The 18,319-nt window shown below is 44.7% G+C and overlaps 1 protein-coding gene across 1 annotated transcript; it reads left to right on the forward strand.

Annotated features, from left to right (window-relative positions):
• The first annotated feature begins 2,678 nt into the window (after positions 1-2,678).
• Positions 2,679-14,911, forward strand: CHRNA6 (cholinergic receptor nicotinic alpha 6 subunit). Its single transcript, XM_028526740.2, has 6 exons — positions 2,679-3,129; positions 4,743-4,882; positions 10,291-10,335; positions 11,172-11,281; positions 11,385-12,363; positions 13,779-14,911. The coding sequence occupies exons 1-6, from the start codon at positions 3,051-3,053 to the stop codon at positions 13,908-13,910; spliced, it is 1,485 nt and encodes a 494-aa protein (XP_028382541.1). The 5' UTR covers positions 2,679-3,050; the 3' UTR covers positions 13,911-14,911.
• The last annotated feature ends 3,408 nt before the right edge of the window (positions 14,912-18,319 follow it).

The raw sequence follows: 18,319 nt of genomic DNA on the forward strand, positions 1-18,319 counted from the left end.
AAGGGAGTGAGTGAAAAGTGGGCAGGGAGAGATGAAATGATTTATGTTACTAAATTTAATCACATTTTTCTGATAAGGACAAGGCAAGGGAGCTCAGGTAACTTGTCCAATGTCCCCCAAGTGAGCATCAGGACCAGAATTCAAATCCAGGTCCGTCTGACACCAAAGTCCATATTCTTTCCTCTTTGTCCTTCGCCTGCAGTGAAGCTGCTCTGTGAACTCCGCTCATAGAGTCCACCTGCCACCTGCTCTGCACCTCGGCTCTCCGGGGAGAGTTAGCAGGTTCCTAGGAGACAGCGTGCAGGAAACGGGGTCACACGCCGAACCTGACAAGCTCTGGGGAGCAAGCCTGTGTGGCGGCCTTATTAACTCAGAGACCTACAGTAACCACAGAGGATGGTCTAAAATGAAAACTTATTAACTAAAAGCAGTTTATGGCAAGTAGTTATATCCTAGGCTAGACTCTTCCCTGACAAAAGTTGATTTTTACCTTAACGAAGCCTGTCTATTGTCTTTTTATATCTGCAATAACATACTTTTGGAATGTCAAAGTCATTTCCCTTTTCTGGACCCCTCGAAGCACAGATGCCGCACCAGAGGGAGAACACAAATCCCCTCGTCGTTACTGAGTTACTTGTTGACTGTTACTATCCTGTGCCCACTTATGTAAAAGAAGTCTGTGTCTATCACATTCATTTTTATCCAGTCCTGGAAGTTTGCCTGCTTTGCTTTCTCCTGCACCCCTAACCTACCACCAGTGTATTTCGTGTCACTCACTTCATCCCCTCTCTGACTGTGACGTGTGAAGCAGGGTGCACAACTGCCATTCTCCAGAGCATTCCCTCCATCTGGTGAGGTTTCGCTCCCTGGCAATTGTTGTCAGTTTGACTCCAATAAACTCATAAGAAAGTTCTTACAGGTTTGGGTGTTTCTCACATTGACAAAAGTAAGGGCTGATTTGGGGCACATTCCAGAAGATACCTCCTCTGGAGTCACTCATTCTTTAAGCTGACAAATGATAGCTATAGAGAAGGAATTTTGACAAAACAGAGATAAGAAACAACAGCTTTCTTGAAAGATGGCTGCATATGTCTGTTAGAAGGCATGAAGAACAGAGAAACTAAAGCCTGAGCATAGAAATGGTTGAGGGTGGTGTTGGTGATTTGGAAAACGGCCAACTTGATTTGGGTTTTATTCTAAAAACTAGTGAGGCATCGCCGATTTGGGAGTACGAGGTGGCGTTTTAACCCTCATGGTAAAGTGTTGCCCAGAATTTTCCTCTTAATCACCTTAGGTTCTCTGAACAGTCCACAGGACACTTTGGCCAAGGACGAAGGCTTGTCTGCTGAGAGGAGAGCTTGAGTACCTGAAGGTGACACAGCTGACACACCCAGCCCCTTGCCTGACCTAAACGTGCTGCTGAACAAATGCTGGTTCCTTTTTCGTTTCCTTGAGAGGCATGAGGCTAACAGCATTTTGAGGGAAGTCATTAGTCCGAACTCTGTACGATGGCACACGATGCTGTAGTTGTGACGATGCCGTAGATTGTTTGGATGGGAGGGCCTGAGGGTCATCCTCAGGGCTAACTCCTTTTGTCTTCCCCCAGCTTTACGGAGGTATAACTGACAAATGAAATTGCATATATTTAAGGTGTATAATGTGATGATTTGATATATATCTACATTGTGGCTAATTAACAGATCTATCACCTCACTTAGTTGTCATCTCTCTGTATGTGTATGCAGTGAAAACACTTAAGATCTACTCTCTCAGCAAATTTCAAGTGTACAGTAGTCATTGTACTGTACGTTATAACGGTCACCAGAATGTGTTCATCTGGTGAGCGGAAGTTATACTCTCTCACCAACATCTCCCCATTATTCCCGTCCCCCAGCTCTGAGCAACCGTTCTCTGCTTCTCTGAGCTTGGCTGTTTTAGATTCCACCTATAAGTGAGACCACACAGTGTCTTTCTCTGTCTTGTTTATTTCACATAGTATAAAGTCCTCTAGTTTCAGTCATATTTTCTTTTTTTAATGTAATTCATTTTTACCTTTTTATTGTTTTATTTTTATTTTTTAAAGATTTTATTTATTTATTTTTAGAGAGAAGGGGAGGGAAGGAGAAAGAGAGGGAGAGAAATATCAATGTGTGGTTGCCTCTCAGGCACGCACTACTGGGGACCTGGCCCGAGACCCAGGCACATGCCCTGACTGGGAATTGAACTGGCAACCCTTTGGTTCACAGGCTGGCACTCAATCCACTGAGCGACACCAGCCAGGGCTTCACCCATATTTTCTCAAATAGCAGGATTTCCTTCTTACTAATGGCTGTGTGTGTGTGTGTGTGTGTGTGATGACAAAGGTGTTTAAACAAATAGAATTATCCAGCTGGCACCCTGCATTCAGTATCATTTCTCAGACATCTAATCTCTAGTCCTGGATCCCGGTTGGTGCTCACTAAACTAGAAGCCCTGCAGTCAGACAAAACCAAATTAATTCTATAAGCTGCTCTTATTAAGACAGAAACATAACTCATATTTTAGAAAGTTTTCTAACAGGGTTAAGCCTTGATTAACTAGAGAGTGCAGTGAATCGGAATACACTGTTTGGGGCCTGGCACACACTGCACCTGTCGCTGGAGCCCAGGAAATGTGTGTGCATTCCCCTCAGGATTAGGGTTGAGAGTGCGCTACGGAAAGATCCACTGAGCCAGGGCAACGTTTCCCGTCCTCCCTCCGTCCCGCCTGCCTTGCGCTCCCTCACTGCTCCTCTTCACTGTTCTTCCATGAAAAGAGATCTAGGATGACAGGAAATGTGATGACTCATCTGACAGCAGACTGAGTCCTTTCTATTTGTCCGTTTCCTTGGCCTCGGTCTCTGATACTGAGAACCACCGTGTTATGCCTGTGAATGTTTTTATTTTGCAGAAGACACGCATGGATTATGTGGGACTCTGAAGATGTAAAGGTTCGGTGTGTGGGGCTGTCTGCAAGCTCTCTCTGTTCCACAGACCTTTGACTAGAAAGAGCAGTGAGAGTGTGTTTTAGTCATGCTGACCAGCAAGGGTCTGGGATGCCTTCGCTTGGGTCTGTGCCTCTGGTTGTGTGTATTCATACCTTTCTTTAAAGGTAGGTTTTGTTTCTGCTTTATCTCCTCATCCCTTTTGAGTTACATATATTTACCCTTCTTTTCTAGTTGTGCTCGATGGAGCAGAGAGATGAGACATTCTAAGGGTAAATATGCAGAATGTCTGTACGGGAATTACTATTGTTACAGCTGTTAATCTATTTTTTATTGGCTAGGCTTAATGTGTAAGAAGGGATTTGAGGAGGTGGGATAGGGAGGACAATAAAATAGTGCTAACCCTATTTTATATTATTTTCCCAACTAAAATATGGTAATAATAATGATGCAGTTTTCTACCCACCTCTGCCATGGATAAATTCAACTTATTCACTTGTATTTGTATTTAATATTTTTTTTCAAAACTGATTTGTTAGCTGATACTATTACTCAAAGTATGAACTTTTCCAGTTTGTAGTTAATCATCTTTGTTTTGGGGAAGATGTCATATATCATTATGCTGAAATGTGCCCTGAGAGTAAGATCCATCATGTTAAAAGTTGAGACTTGCGCTCTGCCTGAGCAAAACCACATTTCCACGTGCTGTCAGCTTTGCGGGGGCTCACGGAGGGTTACTCTAACATGTCTCAAAGGAAAAACATGTCTCAAAAAAATGTCTCATGGGAAAAAAAGTCTCAAAGTGGAGGGAGATGGGTAATGGGGAGGATTTTTTAATTGCCTGCTTTATGTAGAAATATTTCTACCATTACTGATTATGATGGCAAGAATGCTGTTTTACATTTAAAATTGTTCTTTCTTGATGACATGTCAGTGTTGCCAAATGCATTTGTCAAAAAACATTTTTTATTTAATAATATAACACCTGTCCTTTTGTTCATTTTCATCTAATGAGATTTTCAGTTTCTTTCTTTAATTTTTTTTCAGGATATAAATCCCCTTGGGAAATTGGTAGAATAATATTCCAGGTGTCAAATTTGAATTCTATAAGGGAAGACCTAGGGGGGTTATTAATGAAACGAATTATACCAAATGAAGGCAAGTAACCTACTTTTAATGCTTTCTTAGAAAAATACAGAGAGATAGGCATCAAGCTACTGTCTAAAATTAAGGAAGTGAATATACTATTATTTAAGAACAGTTTTGAATTCTTTAAAAAACAATTTAAGTAATTTTGCCTTAAAAGCCTTGCACTCTCACAAACTTCCAAAATAATGGAATTCAAAGTTGATTTTTAAAAGGGGTATGGCTTGTTAAGACCTTAATGAAGTTCCTTCTTATTTCAGTTTGCTTGTGAAGGCTCCCCAGCCAAACACCTCACTAGGCCAAGAGACAGGCCAGTCAGATCAGTGTTTTGACAAGAAAGGGCAGGGCGTTCCTTTACCATAATTACTGGATAAGTAAGATGGTGAGTTACATTCCGTGACATGAGCAAACGTTAGAGCTAGTGTCTCTTCACCTCTGTGTGCCTCAGCCTTCCCAAAGCGCTTTTACTAACACTCTTCGATTTGATATCACGCTAGTCCTGAGACGTCAGCGTTGCTGTTTTTATCTTGGACTCCCCAGTGCCCATATCGCCCAGTGTGGAAGCCGCCGGGAACTGCCCGCCGGTCAGCCCCCTCTCTGCTTCCCTAATTCTCCCCTCTGTCTGGCCACGCAGACGGTGCAGGCTGTGCGTCTGAGGAGAGACTCTTCCACAAACTGTTTTCTCATTACAACCAGTTCATCAGGCCTGTGGAAAATGTTTCGGATCCCATCACGGTGTATTTTGAAGTGGCCATCACACAACTGGCCAACGTGGTAAGTGCCTCACGTTCACCACACGTACCTCAAGGAGTCCTGACTCTGAGAGATCAGAGCAGTCCCAAACATTGTTCCTCTTATTGCACATGGTAGCTACGGGGATTGGAAACATATGAACAGACACAAATCCACATGGCTGCTGGCCCTTTGAAGCCGTCCCATTGGAAGGGAGACATTTTCCCACTGATGCTTTCAGAACCAGCTGATGAGACAAAGCAGCGAAGAGGGAGTTGAAGGGAGAACACAATGGGAGCTGATGTCATTGTGCCCCATTATGCACCAGATGCTGTGCCTGCACTTGTGGTTTTCTGCTGCATTTCACAGAGGAGGAGCCAGAAGCTCAGTTAAGCAGCTTTTCCCCAAGGTCACACAACTACAGATGGTGGAACTGTGATTTGAATCAGCCCTGTTTAACACCAAAACTCATGCTGTCTTTACTACATAAAAACATTATTTTAAGACTTCCATGTTATGTAAGAAAGAAAAAAATCATCTTTCTTATTGTGTTCCACCCAGATCTGGAAAAACAGATGGGAGTTTGGAGTCTTATTTTAACTTATTGCTACCATGTTCAAGGGCAAATAGGACTAGAGTCCTTTCTTTTATTTAATCTTCATGCCCTACTTGCTGGGAAAGGAGGTACTGGGACTTGATACTCTAACATAGAGGAGGCTTCTGGGCCCCAAGGCATGGGAGGGGGTAGATCTGATTTGAGGCTCAGGATTCGGACCAAATTCCAGGAATAGGCAGGCTCAGGAAGGAAGGAAAGTTGGAAGCCTCTCCAGAGAGGGGTGCTAGGGAGAGTTCCTGAGACAGCACCGCACAGAAGGAGGGAGCGCTTTCATCCTATCAGTCCCAGCCCATGGATGGGGCAGGAGCCCCGCTTCCTCCTACACTTTGTCCTGGGTGGGACAGTGGTGTCTCTCTAGGCATGACAGGGGAAAGACTGTAATCACAGATGGGAAGTCAGGACCTACCGTGTTCCTCTAATCCATGCTTCCCTGTGGACTGGGCTGACCGTGGCTGGGTCCTTTACCTTCTGGCCCAGCTTGGAAGTGTGGGTTACTGGTTTACAAGAAAGAAAGAAAAATGATGTCAACTTTGACCTGGATAGACCCACTCATCCCTTTAATAAATTGTTATTTAGCACCAATCCTGATCCCTCTCCCCTACATCCCGTGCCCCCTACCCAATAGCTTAGCGCTGGTCACCTGTTGGGATGGAGGCCATATTTGTGTGGATGGGGCTGTTATGAATGGAAAGCTGAATTGAGTTTCACCTAGAGCCTGTGAGGCGGGCCACCTCAGTCTATAGCATCACTTCAAATCCCTGGTCGATGGGCCCTTTCAGGACATTGTTCTGAAGATGGTGGGTGGGGGGCTGCTGAACAGAGATTTTGACCTTTGCATTTGGCTGCTATCAGAGATTTAACAAAAAACTACAGCCTAAATAAAACAAGTCTATTTCTTTTTTATGTAACAGGAATTTAAAGATTAACAGTCCAGGAGATTAACACCAGGTGGCTTTGTGGTGTCAGTGGTTGCCTGGTCATGCACTGCACAGCGGCAGGGGTGTCAGTCACATGGCCTGTGGTGCTAAAAGCATAAACCATACATGGTGCCACTGACCAGGGTCCTTCCTATCTTTCCATTTCGCCATCCTTAGCATGTGGTTTCCTCCCTTGGTGTTGCCTCATGGTCTAAGGTATTAATTCTTTACATATTTGGTAGAATTTTCCAGGGAAACCTACTGGGACTCAGGTTTCTTTTTCAGGAGTTTTTAAGCTATAAATTCATTTCTTTATAGTGATAGGCTATTCAGATTGTCTATTTCATCTTCTTTGAATTTGGATAGTTTGTGGCTTTTGAGGAATTGGTCTTTCTTTTGAGAATGTATGATAAAATTATGTTTAGGAGTGTATTCTCTATTCTTTTTAATGGCTACAAGATCTGTAGTGGCACCTCCTAGTTTATTCCTGATATTGGTGATTCGTGTCTTCTCTCTTTTTATTTTTGTCAATCTTGCTAGAGGTTTATCAGTTTTGTTTTTCTCGGCAAAGAATCAGATTTTTATTTCATTGATTTTCTCTGTTGTTTTGCATTTTAATTTTATTGATTTCTGCTCTTATCTTTATTTTATCCTTCCTTATGCTTGCCTTGGGTTTATTTTGTGTGAAGAAAGAGAGGGAAAGAAACACTGATGTGTGAGAGATAGGCCAATTAGTTGCCTCTTGCATGCCCTCAACTGGGGACCTGGCCCGCAACCCAGGCATGTGCCCTGACTGGGAATAGAACTGGTAGGCTCTCAGTTCGCAGGCTGGTGCTCAGTCCACTGAGCCACACCAGCCAGGGCTAATGCTTTTAGTTTTCTTCTCAGTATTGTTTTTAGCTATTTCCTTCATATTTTGATATGTTTTTATTTTTATTCATTTCTATGTAGTTTTAAAAAATTTCTTTTGAGACATCCTCTTTGATCCATGGATTATTTAAAAGTGAGTTGTTTAATTTTCATGGGTTTAGAGATTTTTCCTATGCCTTTTTGCTACTGATTTCTACACTTGATTTTAGCCAAAAGGCCCAGATGTGATTGTTATTGATTTCTAGTTTGATTCCATTATGGTTGGAACACACATTGCATGATTTCAATTATTTTAAATTTGTTGAGGGTTGTATTATGGCACATTATATGTAAAAATGCTCTTATGAATAGAGTATTCTATATATGTCAGTTAAATCTTATGCTTGATTATGTTTTCATATCTACATTTTTGCTGATTTTCTGTCTAGTAGTTCTAGTGGTTGCTGGGAGGTGGGATTGAAGTCTCCAGCTATAACTGGGGATTTGATTCTTCTTTCAGCTCTATCAGTTTTCATTTCATGTATTTTGAGACCCTATGGTTTGATGTGTGTACAGTTAGGATCATCATATCTTCTTGGTGGACCGATCCTTCTACCATTATATACTGTGCCTCTTTTTCCTTTTCAAAAATAAGACCTTAGCCTACTCTGTCACATATTAATGTAGCCATTATTATGGATGTGTTCAAAGCTATCTGTTGTCATGTGAGGCACCAGAAGCCCCTGTAGACTATATTCATTATTGTCACTGAGCCATGGTGAGCTCCAGGGATGGCTCTGTGATGCAGTGCAGCCAGGATGCACAATCACCAACTCCCTTCTAGAATGTTCTAGGCCCTCTGTTGCTGTCTCAGGTTGGCCTCATAGCACCAGAGATTTCTACATGGAGGTGTGTTTGCTGCTGTACAGAATGACCTTGGCCGCACAGTTTCCTGGATGGATGATCTTTCGGTATAGGAGCATGTCTACTGTCCACCCTGCCCACCCCGAGCCACAGGGATCTAGGACAAAGCCCCTGTCCGGTGCTTTTGATGGCCTGATATATCTAAAATGACAAAAGCTTGTTAAATGGACACACCTGGACTCTCTGATTTCAGTCTCTGCTGCTCTTGAAGCTAATTCATTTGAAATTGTAACTCAATTCTTTAATGCAGGTGGGGTATCATCTAATTTCTTTTCCCAAGAAAGATTCTGGGTAATGGTCCCAGGACTATGAAGTGGTATTGTGGGTCCCTGGCCTCCTCTGGCTGGATTGTGTGATGACAGTGCCCATAGCCTTGGTGTGGTCTGGAACAGGATGCGGAACAGGGCTTGCAAGACCAAGTCCTGATACATAAAGTTGGCTCCCACCTCTGAAGGTGTCCACATCTGCAAAGCTTCACCAGCCTGTGGAAGGGTAGGCGGGAAGACAGGGATGATGGCAGGACAGTATAAACACCCGATCGCAATTCTCTGTACTAATGTACGGAGAGGAAGTGGTCTTTGGAAGATGCTTATGGCAGTTACCTCTGAGACCTTTCTGGACTGCAGAGCTAGTCCATTTTTGGACTGACAGCCAATAGATTTATTGACATGGCCTCTGCCAACCTCTGTAGGTCACAAGATGACCTATGAGCAGAGGGCACAAACCTTAGGTTTGGGTAATTGTACAACCATGGACTGCTTGGCTAATGGAGAGTCCATTTCTTTGCTTTCCTTGACCAATAGGCAACCATGACTGTAACTCCTTTAGTTGACCTTTTAAAATCCTGAGGCTTGCCATGACCTGACGCAAGCCCATTTGTAGAAGGACACTTGACAAGGTCTCCAGTTAGAGTTTTCCGGGGGAGCTGGAGGACCACAGAGCAGCTCCGTGAACTACAGCAGGCTGGCATCTGAGGTCTGGCTGCAGCATCTGCAGCCACGTTGAGCTCGTTTACTCTGGAGGTTGCTCCTGTGCCTTGGGAACCAAGGTGGGTAAGTTGTGAGAACCTACTGAGTCACCATCAATAAACCTCAGCTGTTGTGTTGTAAGGCTGCTGAAGGCTCTGGGTGTGCCTTCACTAACTTTCCCACTGAGAGCTGGTAGCTGGTTATGAGCACATTATACTTGGAATGTAATAAGCCTGTAATGCTTTTCTTCCAGATAACTCCTCGTCTGTCTTCAGGTCGTTTAGGTACCTGCTTAAACCACTTCCTCAGAGAAGCCATCTTTGTTCATCGTGTCTAAAATAGATGCGTGTGTGTGTGGACATGCATATGTATGTTTACACCCATACACATCACTCCATCCCTCTTTATTTTTTTTCATAGGACCTATCACTATCTTAATTATATTATGTATCTATATTGATTTTCTGTCTCTCCAATAACAGCCAAGACACATGAAGGTAAGGGTTTTCTTCCATCTTGTTTACCGCTGTAGTCACAACATTTATAGAGCACATAGTAGGTACTCAGTGAATATTCATGTAATGAATGATTGGAGCAATCGGCAGCGGCTTGGGTGGGAGTGGGGATATGCCGTGGGGGAGTGGCAGGTTCCAGCTGGAAAACTCCGTGGTGAGCTGAGGCTGACATGTTGAGGGGCAGCTGGGCCCAGGACGCAGAACCTGGAGGACTGTGGTGGTATTGAGGAAGGGAGGTTTTCAGGAAATGGAGAAGAAGACTGTAAAAACAATGAACCAGGTTCAGATACCTATCACCATCTGCGGCATTTCCTCTCCCTCCTTCCCACACTCTCTCTTCTCTCCTCCTTTCCTTTCCTGGACTCAGAAAGCCTTATGGGCTGCAGTGCTCAGAAAGGCTTCATAGAAGTGATGAGGCTTAAATCACATTTGAAAGACAGTCTTTAAGCCACATTTTCTTTCAAAGTCAACAGGGTTGAGGCCAAATGTGGAATATCATGTATGTGGCTGCATGTTATAAGTTGCCTTTTCAGTTCTCTCTGTCTCCCTCTGTTAGCATGAATAACTCAGGTTCGGCTCCTTTCAGTAGTAATTCTTACTCTGTGATCCACCTCTATTAGCAATACATTTGAGGCTAAAAAATGTTGTTTCTTCTTCCCAGGATGAAGTAAACCAGATCATGGAAACCAATCTGTGGCTACGTCATGTATGTGTCTCCGTTGCACGTCCTCTTGGACCTGTGTCACTCGTGTGTCAGCCTAGCAACGCCCAATGGATAAAGTCCTCTAACGTCCCCTCTTTCCAACTCCAGCTTATGACAGAACATAGAACACGATCTCTCTCCAAAACCCGAAGTTCAGCTTTGGTAACAGCTGGCTTGATGCAAGCTTTACTGGTGCAGATACCTAGTGGCAAAGCCCTCTGAGGGCTTTGTCCTTTCTGGTGGGGACTTTCAGTAGGGACTCTGTCCTTTCTGGTGTCTGCTCTCGAATCTTCTATTTTCCTCTGTAACTTGAGCTTCAGGGTCAGGGGTGTGTGCTCTCTTTGATGCTGCTGAACCAGGCCTGGAGAAACCAGTAGCTGAGAGCATGTGAGTTCGAGTCCCACCAGCTGATTTTATGTGATACCCTTTACCTTTCTTCTTGTCTTTTTTTGGTATTAATCTTTACTTAGATTTTGTAACAAACTCATCATTGCACACTTGAACAGCCTTTTTAATATTAGAAATGAGTTGCTAACCCGATGTGAATATAGCACATGGAACATGGAAGTTGAGCCTATGACTTTGGCCAGCTAATGAATAATCAATTGATAAGTATCTAATATGCATTAGGTAATTTGTATATTTCTAAAATCATCTCAGCTACCTATGCCCCTATTCCCCATGGATTTAATCTCTCAACTTTTGGGAGAACCCAATGCACTCTTCAATTAAGAACTTAACTTTTCAAAAAAAACAAAACCCTGCTGAACAAATATAGAGCTAACACTGGCAGAAATTTATAAAGAGAGTTTTTAAAAGCTGACTTCTATTTCCTTTAGATCTGGAATGATTATAAATTGCGCTGGGACCCAGTGGAGTTTGATGGCATTGAGACTCTTCGAGTTCCTGCCGATAAGATCTGGAAGCCCGACATTGTTCTCTATAACAAGTACGGGAGTCTGACAGCAGCAGTCTCTTTCCAAAGCTGCCTTTGGTGCAACGTGACCCATGGCAGAGAAGGTGTTACTAATGGTGTCTGATTTACCTTGCAGTGCTGTGGGCGACTTCCAAGTCGAAGGCAAGACAAAAGCTCTTCTGAAATACGATGGCACCATTACCTGGACTCCACCAGCCATTTTTAAGAGTTCCTGTCCTATGGACATCACCTTTTTCCCTTTCGATCATCAAAATTGTTCCCTGAAATTTGGTTCCTGGACATATGACAAAGCTAAAATCGATCTCCTCATCATTGGATCTAAAGTGGATATGAACGATTTTTGGGAAAACAGTGAATGGGAAATTGTTGATGCTTCAGGCTATAAGCATGACATAAAATACAACTGTTGTGAAGAGATATACACAGATATAACCTATTCGTTTTACATTAGGAGGTTGCCAATGTTTTACACCATTAATCTGATTATCCCCTGTCTCTTTATTTCATTCCTAACTGTGTTGGTCTTCTACCTTCCTTCTGACTGTGGTGAAAAAGTGACCCTTTGCATTTCAGTTCTGCTTTCTCTGACTGTGTTTTTGCTGGTCATCACAGAAACCATTCCGTCCACATCGCTCGTGATCCCACTGGTGGGTGAGTACCTACTGTTCACCATGATCTTCGTCACACTGTCCATCGTGGTGACTGTGTTTGTGTTGAACATACACTATCGCACCCCGACAACTCACACCATGCCCAAGTGGGTGAAGACGGTTTTCCTCCAGCGGTTACCGCAGATACTGATGATGAGGAGGCCTCTGGACAAGACGAGGAAGACCAGTTCTGATAAAAACCCCAAAAGCGTTTCCAGTAGGCCTACCAAAGTCAAGTTGGGTAATCACAGAGAGCCCAGACTCCTTAAAGAATGCTGCCACTGCCATAAATCACATCGGCTTGCCACCAGCAAGAGAAGGCTAAGTCATCAGCCTTTACAGTGGGTGACGGAAAATTCGGAGCACTCACCCGAAGTCGAAGATGTGATTAACAGTGTTCAATTCATAGCAGAAAACATGAAGAACCAAAACGAAACGAAGGAGGTAAGCGCATGTCTCCTCTAGCCTGTCCACCGGCAGCAGGCCTAGGGCCGCTTCACAGACGTGGTCAGATCTTCGGAGTAAGTTCTGTTCACAAGAGGGTCGGGCAGCATCACTCTAAGACCCAGGCCTGTTATTGTGCCCTTGTGGGTGGGCTGACCTGGGGTCAGGTAGCCCCAGAGCAAATCTCCACCTCCAGCAACGTTCACTCAGGTGAAGTCTGGTTAACATAAACATTCAAGGCAACCTTGGTTAATAAAACCAAGAGCTCCTGCACAAGGAACCGTGGCAGATGGGGTGGAGGTGGGAAAGCTGCCCCCAGAGGGGGAAGGAGAAATGACTGAGGAGCAGCTTGCAATCTAGGGCAGTGGGAGGAAGGCGGAGCCAGTCCTCTGTGGCTCTAGTCCTGTCTGTTCTACCTCAGGGGGACGGAGGCGCTGACTGAATGAGCCTCGGGGATATTTTTAGCATCTACATACTCTGTTCCTGCTGCCCAGAGTGTAACCATAGTAGCATGGACCTTCTCTATCCTTGAGGGAGAGAGAGCTCCAGAAAAATCACACCAGCTTTCCAAACCATAAGGATGACTGGCTGAGGGCATCTGAAAATTCAGCAGAGCATCTGCTTTTGACCTGATACTGCAGTTAGCAGCATCGGGGTCTCCTAGTGGACGGATGTCTCCAGGCCTCAAGTCTGCCCTGTTGGTACAGGGGAAGACACTGTGACTGCATGTCACTCAGGTGAGGGGAGGGGTGCATCACAGGACAAGTGAGCCCAGAGCTCCCCTTCAGGGTGACGCCTTCATAAAATCTGAGGGAGATTTGCTGCTGACTTAATCACAACCAGGTAGGGCTCTCAAGACACAACCAGGGAGACTTCCACAGAAATTAGGGCCACACGTGCCAGAAATTAGGAGGTCAAAGACTGGAAGGACGTGGGAAATGCAGTGAACTCTCCATAGCCAGCTTGACCTCGAGGTCCAGAGGGCTGCCTGTTCCTAATAAGGGGGTCCTCCATCATGCTGCATGTCCTACACTCCCTGCCCTTAAACCTCTTCCCAGACCTGCCAAGGGGTGAGGTATCCACTGGTGCCAATGACAAGAACAGCACTGTCTGAGCAGCTGCTTCTTGGGAGTGCTTCTTGTGGTCAGGGAAGTCCTTTGAGACCCATGGAATCCTGGCTTATTGAGATCTGCAGTCTCTGCAGTTGGCTGTAGGAGGCGCTAGTGAGTAGCCTGTATCTGCCCTCCTCAGACAAAACAAAAGCTCTTCTGTGCATTCGCTCTGAAGATCTGACCATGTCTATGAAGTTCCGGGAACATCTTCTCTGAAAAGGAAGAAGCTTATTGATGAAACAGAGCACATTTCCTATAGTTTTGATTTTTTAAAGTTGATTTGACTTTCTGCTTGCCTTTCAGGTAGAAGATGACTGGAAATACGTGGCCATGGTGGTGGACAGAGTGTTTCTTTGGATATTCATCGCCGTCTGTGTGTTTGGAACCGCAGGGCTGTTTCTTCAGCCGCTGTGGGGGAGCGCAGGGAAATCTTAAGGATGTTATCTTTACAGCAGTTGAAATTCACATCTGAAGTTTACCGATGCTGTATTTGTTCTGTGTTCCCCACCGTAAGGGAAGGGATACGAAGCTTCCCGGCTAACTCCCCCATCTACTGAAGCTGATGGCTAGGTGGGAAGCGAGGACTTGATTGCAAATTGGGAGCCTGGAGGCTCCCCCTTGGTAGCACAGAGGAATCCTCGAAATCGGCTGCACTGCCGGAGCCCAGGGTGGCAGCAGCCATGTTGGGCTTTCCAGGGACACGATGAACCGCAACGCAGTGAAGCAGGTCATCAACACCAAGCCACACTTACAGGGGGTTCTGTTGTCCCTCCAGCTGATGCTTCTGATCAGCAGAATGACACGTGCCAGACATGAAGCCCTGGTGCATGGGCCTTACCGACGTTTGCCCTACCTGTGAACTCCTGTGGGTTTGCTTTCTGGTGCATGTCTCTGTGATGTAACTCACACATCAGCATTATTCGATGCATTAATTGGCAAAAAGTAATAGTGGGCATTCAGAATCGATCTCAGCTGGCTGTTTTTAATCAGCATGTATCCGGTGAGAGACTCGGGTGGTAACCCGGCACTGCACTAGGCATTGCAAAAGTGGCTGAAACTGGTTGTCCTCAAGCAGTTGAAGCTTTTGGGGAAAAGTCATAAATGCAAAGACCCGCAGGACCAAGTGTCACTTGGGGATGTAATAGGAGCGATCAAAACAGGAGGACACGGTGTCGGGTGGCCAGGCAAGCCCAACACAGCCTTCGCTGTCCTTTCTCACCAACCGTCTGCATCTGCCCGCTGTAGTGAGACTGGAAACAGAGTGATTCTTCCATTGGGTATTGTGATCTTGTACCTTTGGAGCGATTCCTTTCCTGGGAGGGAATTCTGTTTTACTCCACTCGAATTTATTATCTTCTTATTTGTTGTATAGATATTATCCTAACAATGTAAAGCTGTATTTTAAAGCAGAAAAAAAAACACAATAAATCTGCTCTAAAGAACTACTTTTATTTTGCCTTTTCCCTTGTAGTCTTTGCCTATATGCGCACATAATTTTTTACACTTCCATTTTACCTTGCAATTGTGTATTTTTCTGTTTTCTCAAAACATCACATTAGCAACATTTCTCCATGAGGTTACATAGTCTTGAAGTACAATTTTTAAGATTGCATAATGTCTGTTGTGTTGATTTACCATGACTCCGATGGCCCCATGTAATTTCTCCCTGGTCTCTCTCGTGCTGGAGCATAAGACTCCCTGTGGTACACCAGGCGGAGACCTGGAATTTGAATTACTCTGGAAGTGTTTCTACTCCCTCACATACTTGTTGGTTGTTACTTGATACATTGTTTTTACTATGAAACCAATTCATCATATTTCATTTTATTTTTAAAAAAGTTGAGTGGTGGTCAAATACACATGGCATAAACTTATCATGTTAACTACTTTTAAGTGTCAGCTCAGTGGCACAGCACCGTACGACCGTCACCACCATCCATCCATAAAACTCCCGTCTCCCCGCCCATCAGACCCGAACTCTTCCCACTTCCCTCCGGCTGCTCTGGCAACCAGCTGTCTACTTGGAATCTCGTAACTGGACTACTTTGGGTATCTCAGGTGATTGGAATTGTGCAGTATTTCTCTTTTGGTGATTGGCACATTTCACTGAGCACAATGTGTTCAAGTTTCATCCACAGAGTAGCATGCCAGAATTCCTTTGTGTTTTAAGGCTGAGTGATGTTCCACTGTGTGTACGCACAGTGTTTTATTTATGCACTCATTTGTCAGTGGACGCTTGGGTTGGGTCGCTTCCACCTTTCAGCACTTGTGAATAATGCTATGAAGGAGCGTACAATGATCTCTTCGAGTCCCTGCTTTCAACTCTTTGGAGTGTATGCCTTGAGGTGGAATTGCTGTGTTTTGTTGTAATCCTACTTTTAACTTTTTAAGGAACTGTGGTACTGGTTCCCACAGTGGCCGCACCATTTCATGGTCCTGCTCACCACGCACAAGTGTTCCGTTTCCCTCACATCCTCGCCAACACCCTTGAACGGATCCCACCGTGTTCACCAGGGTGGAGGGAGGCGCACCAGGTGGGGGAAGGAGGATGGAGACTCTAGGGGGCACGGAGGCACCATCTGAGTCAGGCCTAGGGAGCATATACTTGGGATGCCCCCACCCAGTACAGACCCCTCCCAAGGCCGAGGATGTCCCTCTTGTATGTAGTGAGGGGCAGGGCAGGGAGAACAGGAGCCAGCACCTGAGCAGCACCCCTACACCGCCCCCATTTTGACTTTGGAATATCATCTGAACCCTCCAGCAGTACCAGCCATTCTGAACAGGAGATGTGATTACACCCCTTTTACACGTGCACACACGCACTCACACCCACACACTATTTCTAGTTGGTGTTTGGAAAAGTCCAGAAGGGCAGTTTTGGTTATCACAATGACTGGGGATGTGATTGTCAGTGATACAGAGATGTGAAACATCCTATACCGTGAGGGACAGATCATTGTGGGATTTTCCCTTTCAAGTCCCCCGTAAGCCGCCCTATGAAAATTAGAATGCTCTTGAGGGCATTAGATTGGGCACAGGCCTGTGAAGGCACATGCTTAGCAGGTTTGCTGGGGGGCAGCCCCACACCCTCACTGGGAGCAGGAGTGTCCGTCCTGCTGGAGGCACAGTAAGGCTGATCCTTCTGACTCTTTACTCCTCCGAGGGGAGAATTTCGAAGATGAAGAGGACCTGCATCTGTAACAAGGATGAGGATGGTGCCTTTCTCACAGGGCTGTTTAGAAGGCTGCCTGGGTTAATCTTCACAACTTATCATCTCCTTCCTATGATACCCTTTGGATACTGCATTCTCCTGCCCTGCTTGGATCTCCTCTTGCTGCCCGAAGCGCTGGAGCCGTCTTCGAGCATTCGGGGTCATGTCTAACTCTGCAGTGGGCCAGGCCACCTTGCCTCGACGGCGGTGACTCCGCCTGGAGGTGGGACGCTCAGTGCTCACCTCTGGACGTACCACTGCTCTCGGCCGCTTTCCCCAAACCCAAGATTGTCCACAAATAAAAGAAATCACGTTACTTTTATTTTCACTATTATTTTATTGACATATCGAATAGAAAGTCTTAATACAAAGAAGGAATATATGTCAGGTTAAACATGAATGAGAGTCACTATGGCTGTTAAGTGAATTCACTTAATACATGATAGCAGGGGCTTCCAAGAAAGAATTACAACACAGCGAGAAAGGTCTACCCCAACATAAAATGTTACTCTTCGGAAATGACAGTGTCCTAATGTAGGTGGTTAGAGACCACCCTTAAAGGGCCAAGGTAAGAGCCTTTAAAATGGATGTGTGGTAGGGATGCAGACTATGCCACTCAGTTCATCACTGGACAGGTGGAGAGATCAGGCCGTCATCATCTTAACCCAGGGATTAGTCTTAGTGATTACGTCGCCAGGTAGTATGTCTCCTTGTACAGTGCAATTTAACTCCGCACCATCGTCTATGATGTACGCTGTCAAAAATACTGAACTGGAATTATAGTTGTAACCTCCAACCTGTCACCTGCAGGAAATGCAGGTGACAGAGGAGCAAGTTAAATGACACTAGAAGCCAGCAACCAGACAAATCCAAAACAGGAGACTCTCTTGGGGAAAACTGATCTAGGCCTTTCAACAAGTCAGTGACAAGAAGGAAATTAAAATAGATTTAAAAGGCATAACACTATGGGTTAAATCCTATTTTAGACAAGCGAGCTATAAACTTAGGCTGTTCGCAAGCCTGGTTGGTGTGGCTCAGTGGATTGAGTGCCAGTCTACTAACAAAAAGGGTGCCGGTTTGATTCCCAGTCAGGGCACATGCCTGGGTTGCGGGCCAGGTCCCCAGTAGGGGGCGCATGAGACACAACCACACATTGACATTTTCCTTCTCTTTCTCCCTTCCTTCCTCTCTGTCTAAAAAGAAATAAATAAAATTTTTAAAACAATTTAGGCTGTTCTTGAAAGAGGGAAACTTAAATATGGAGTTTTCTATAGTATTTAAAAACTTTTTAATGTAAGAAAATGCTTCTTCAATGTACATACTGAAAATCACACAGAGAGAGAGAGAAAGAGCTGGAAATATCAAAGGGACTGAGCAAGAGTACACATTTTTCTTTATTTCAGATGACTAACCCAATCCAGACTTGCTGGTACTGGTTTACTTAGTCAACAAATATGGATTAAGCCTTGACTGTGCACACGGCTCTATTAGATGCTGTTGGGGATACAACAGAGGGTACGCTATGACATAGCTGAGGCAATAAAACTCACTTAAAATAATAGAGAACAATTACCTTTTAAACTATACAGCAGAGACAGAAAACACCACGGACTTTCAGAGACAGGGAGCTCGG

This window comes from Phyllostomus discolor, chromosome 11, assembly GCF_004126475.2.
Source record: "Phyllostomus discolor isolate MPI-MPIP mPhyDis1 chromosome 11, mPhyDis1.pri.v3, whole genome shotgun sequence".
In the NCBI taxonomy this organism is placed as follows: domain Eukaryota; kingdom Metazoa; phylum Chordata; class Mammalia; order Chiroptera; family Phyllostomidae; genus Phyllostomus; species Phyllostomus discolor.

Excerpts from the sequence above, each read along its gene's own strand:
- CHRNA6 (XM_028526740.2), top strand. The coding sequence starts at position 3,051 with ATGCTGACCAGCAAGGGTCTGGGATGCCTTCGCTTGGGTCTGTGCCTC. Across the intron at positions 3,130-4,742 it reads ATTCATACCTTTCTTTAAAG|ACGGTGCAGGCTGTGCGTCT; the intron begins GTAGGTTTTGTT and ends CTGGCCACGCAG. Across the intron at positions 10,336-11,171 it reads CCAATCTGTGGCTACGTCAT|ATCTGGAATGATTATAAATT; the intron begins GTATGTGTCTCC and ends TATTTCCTTTAG.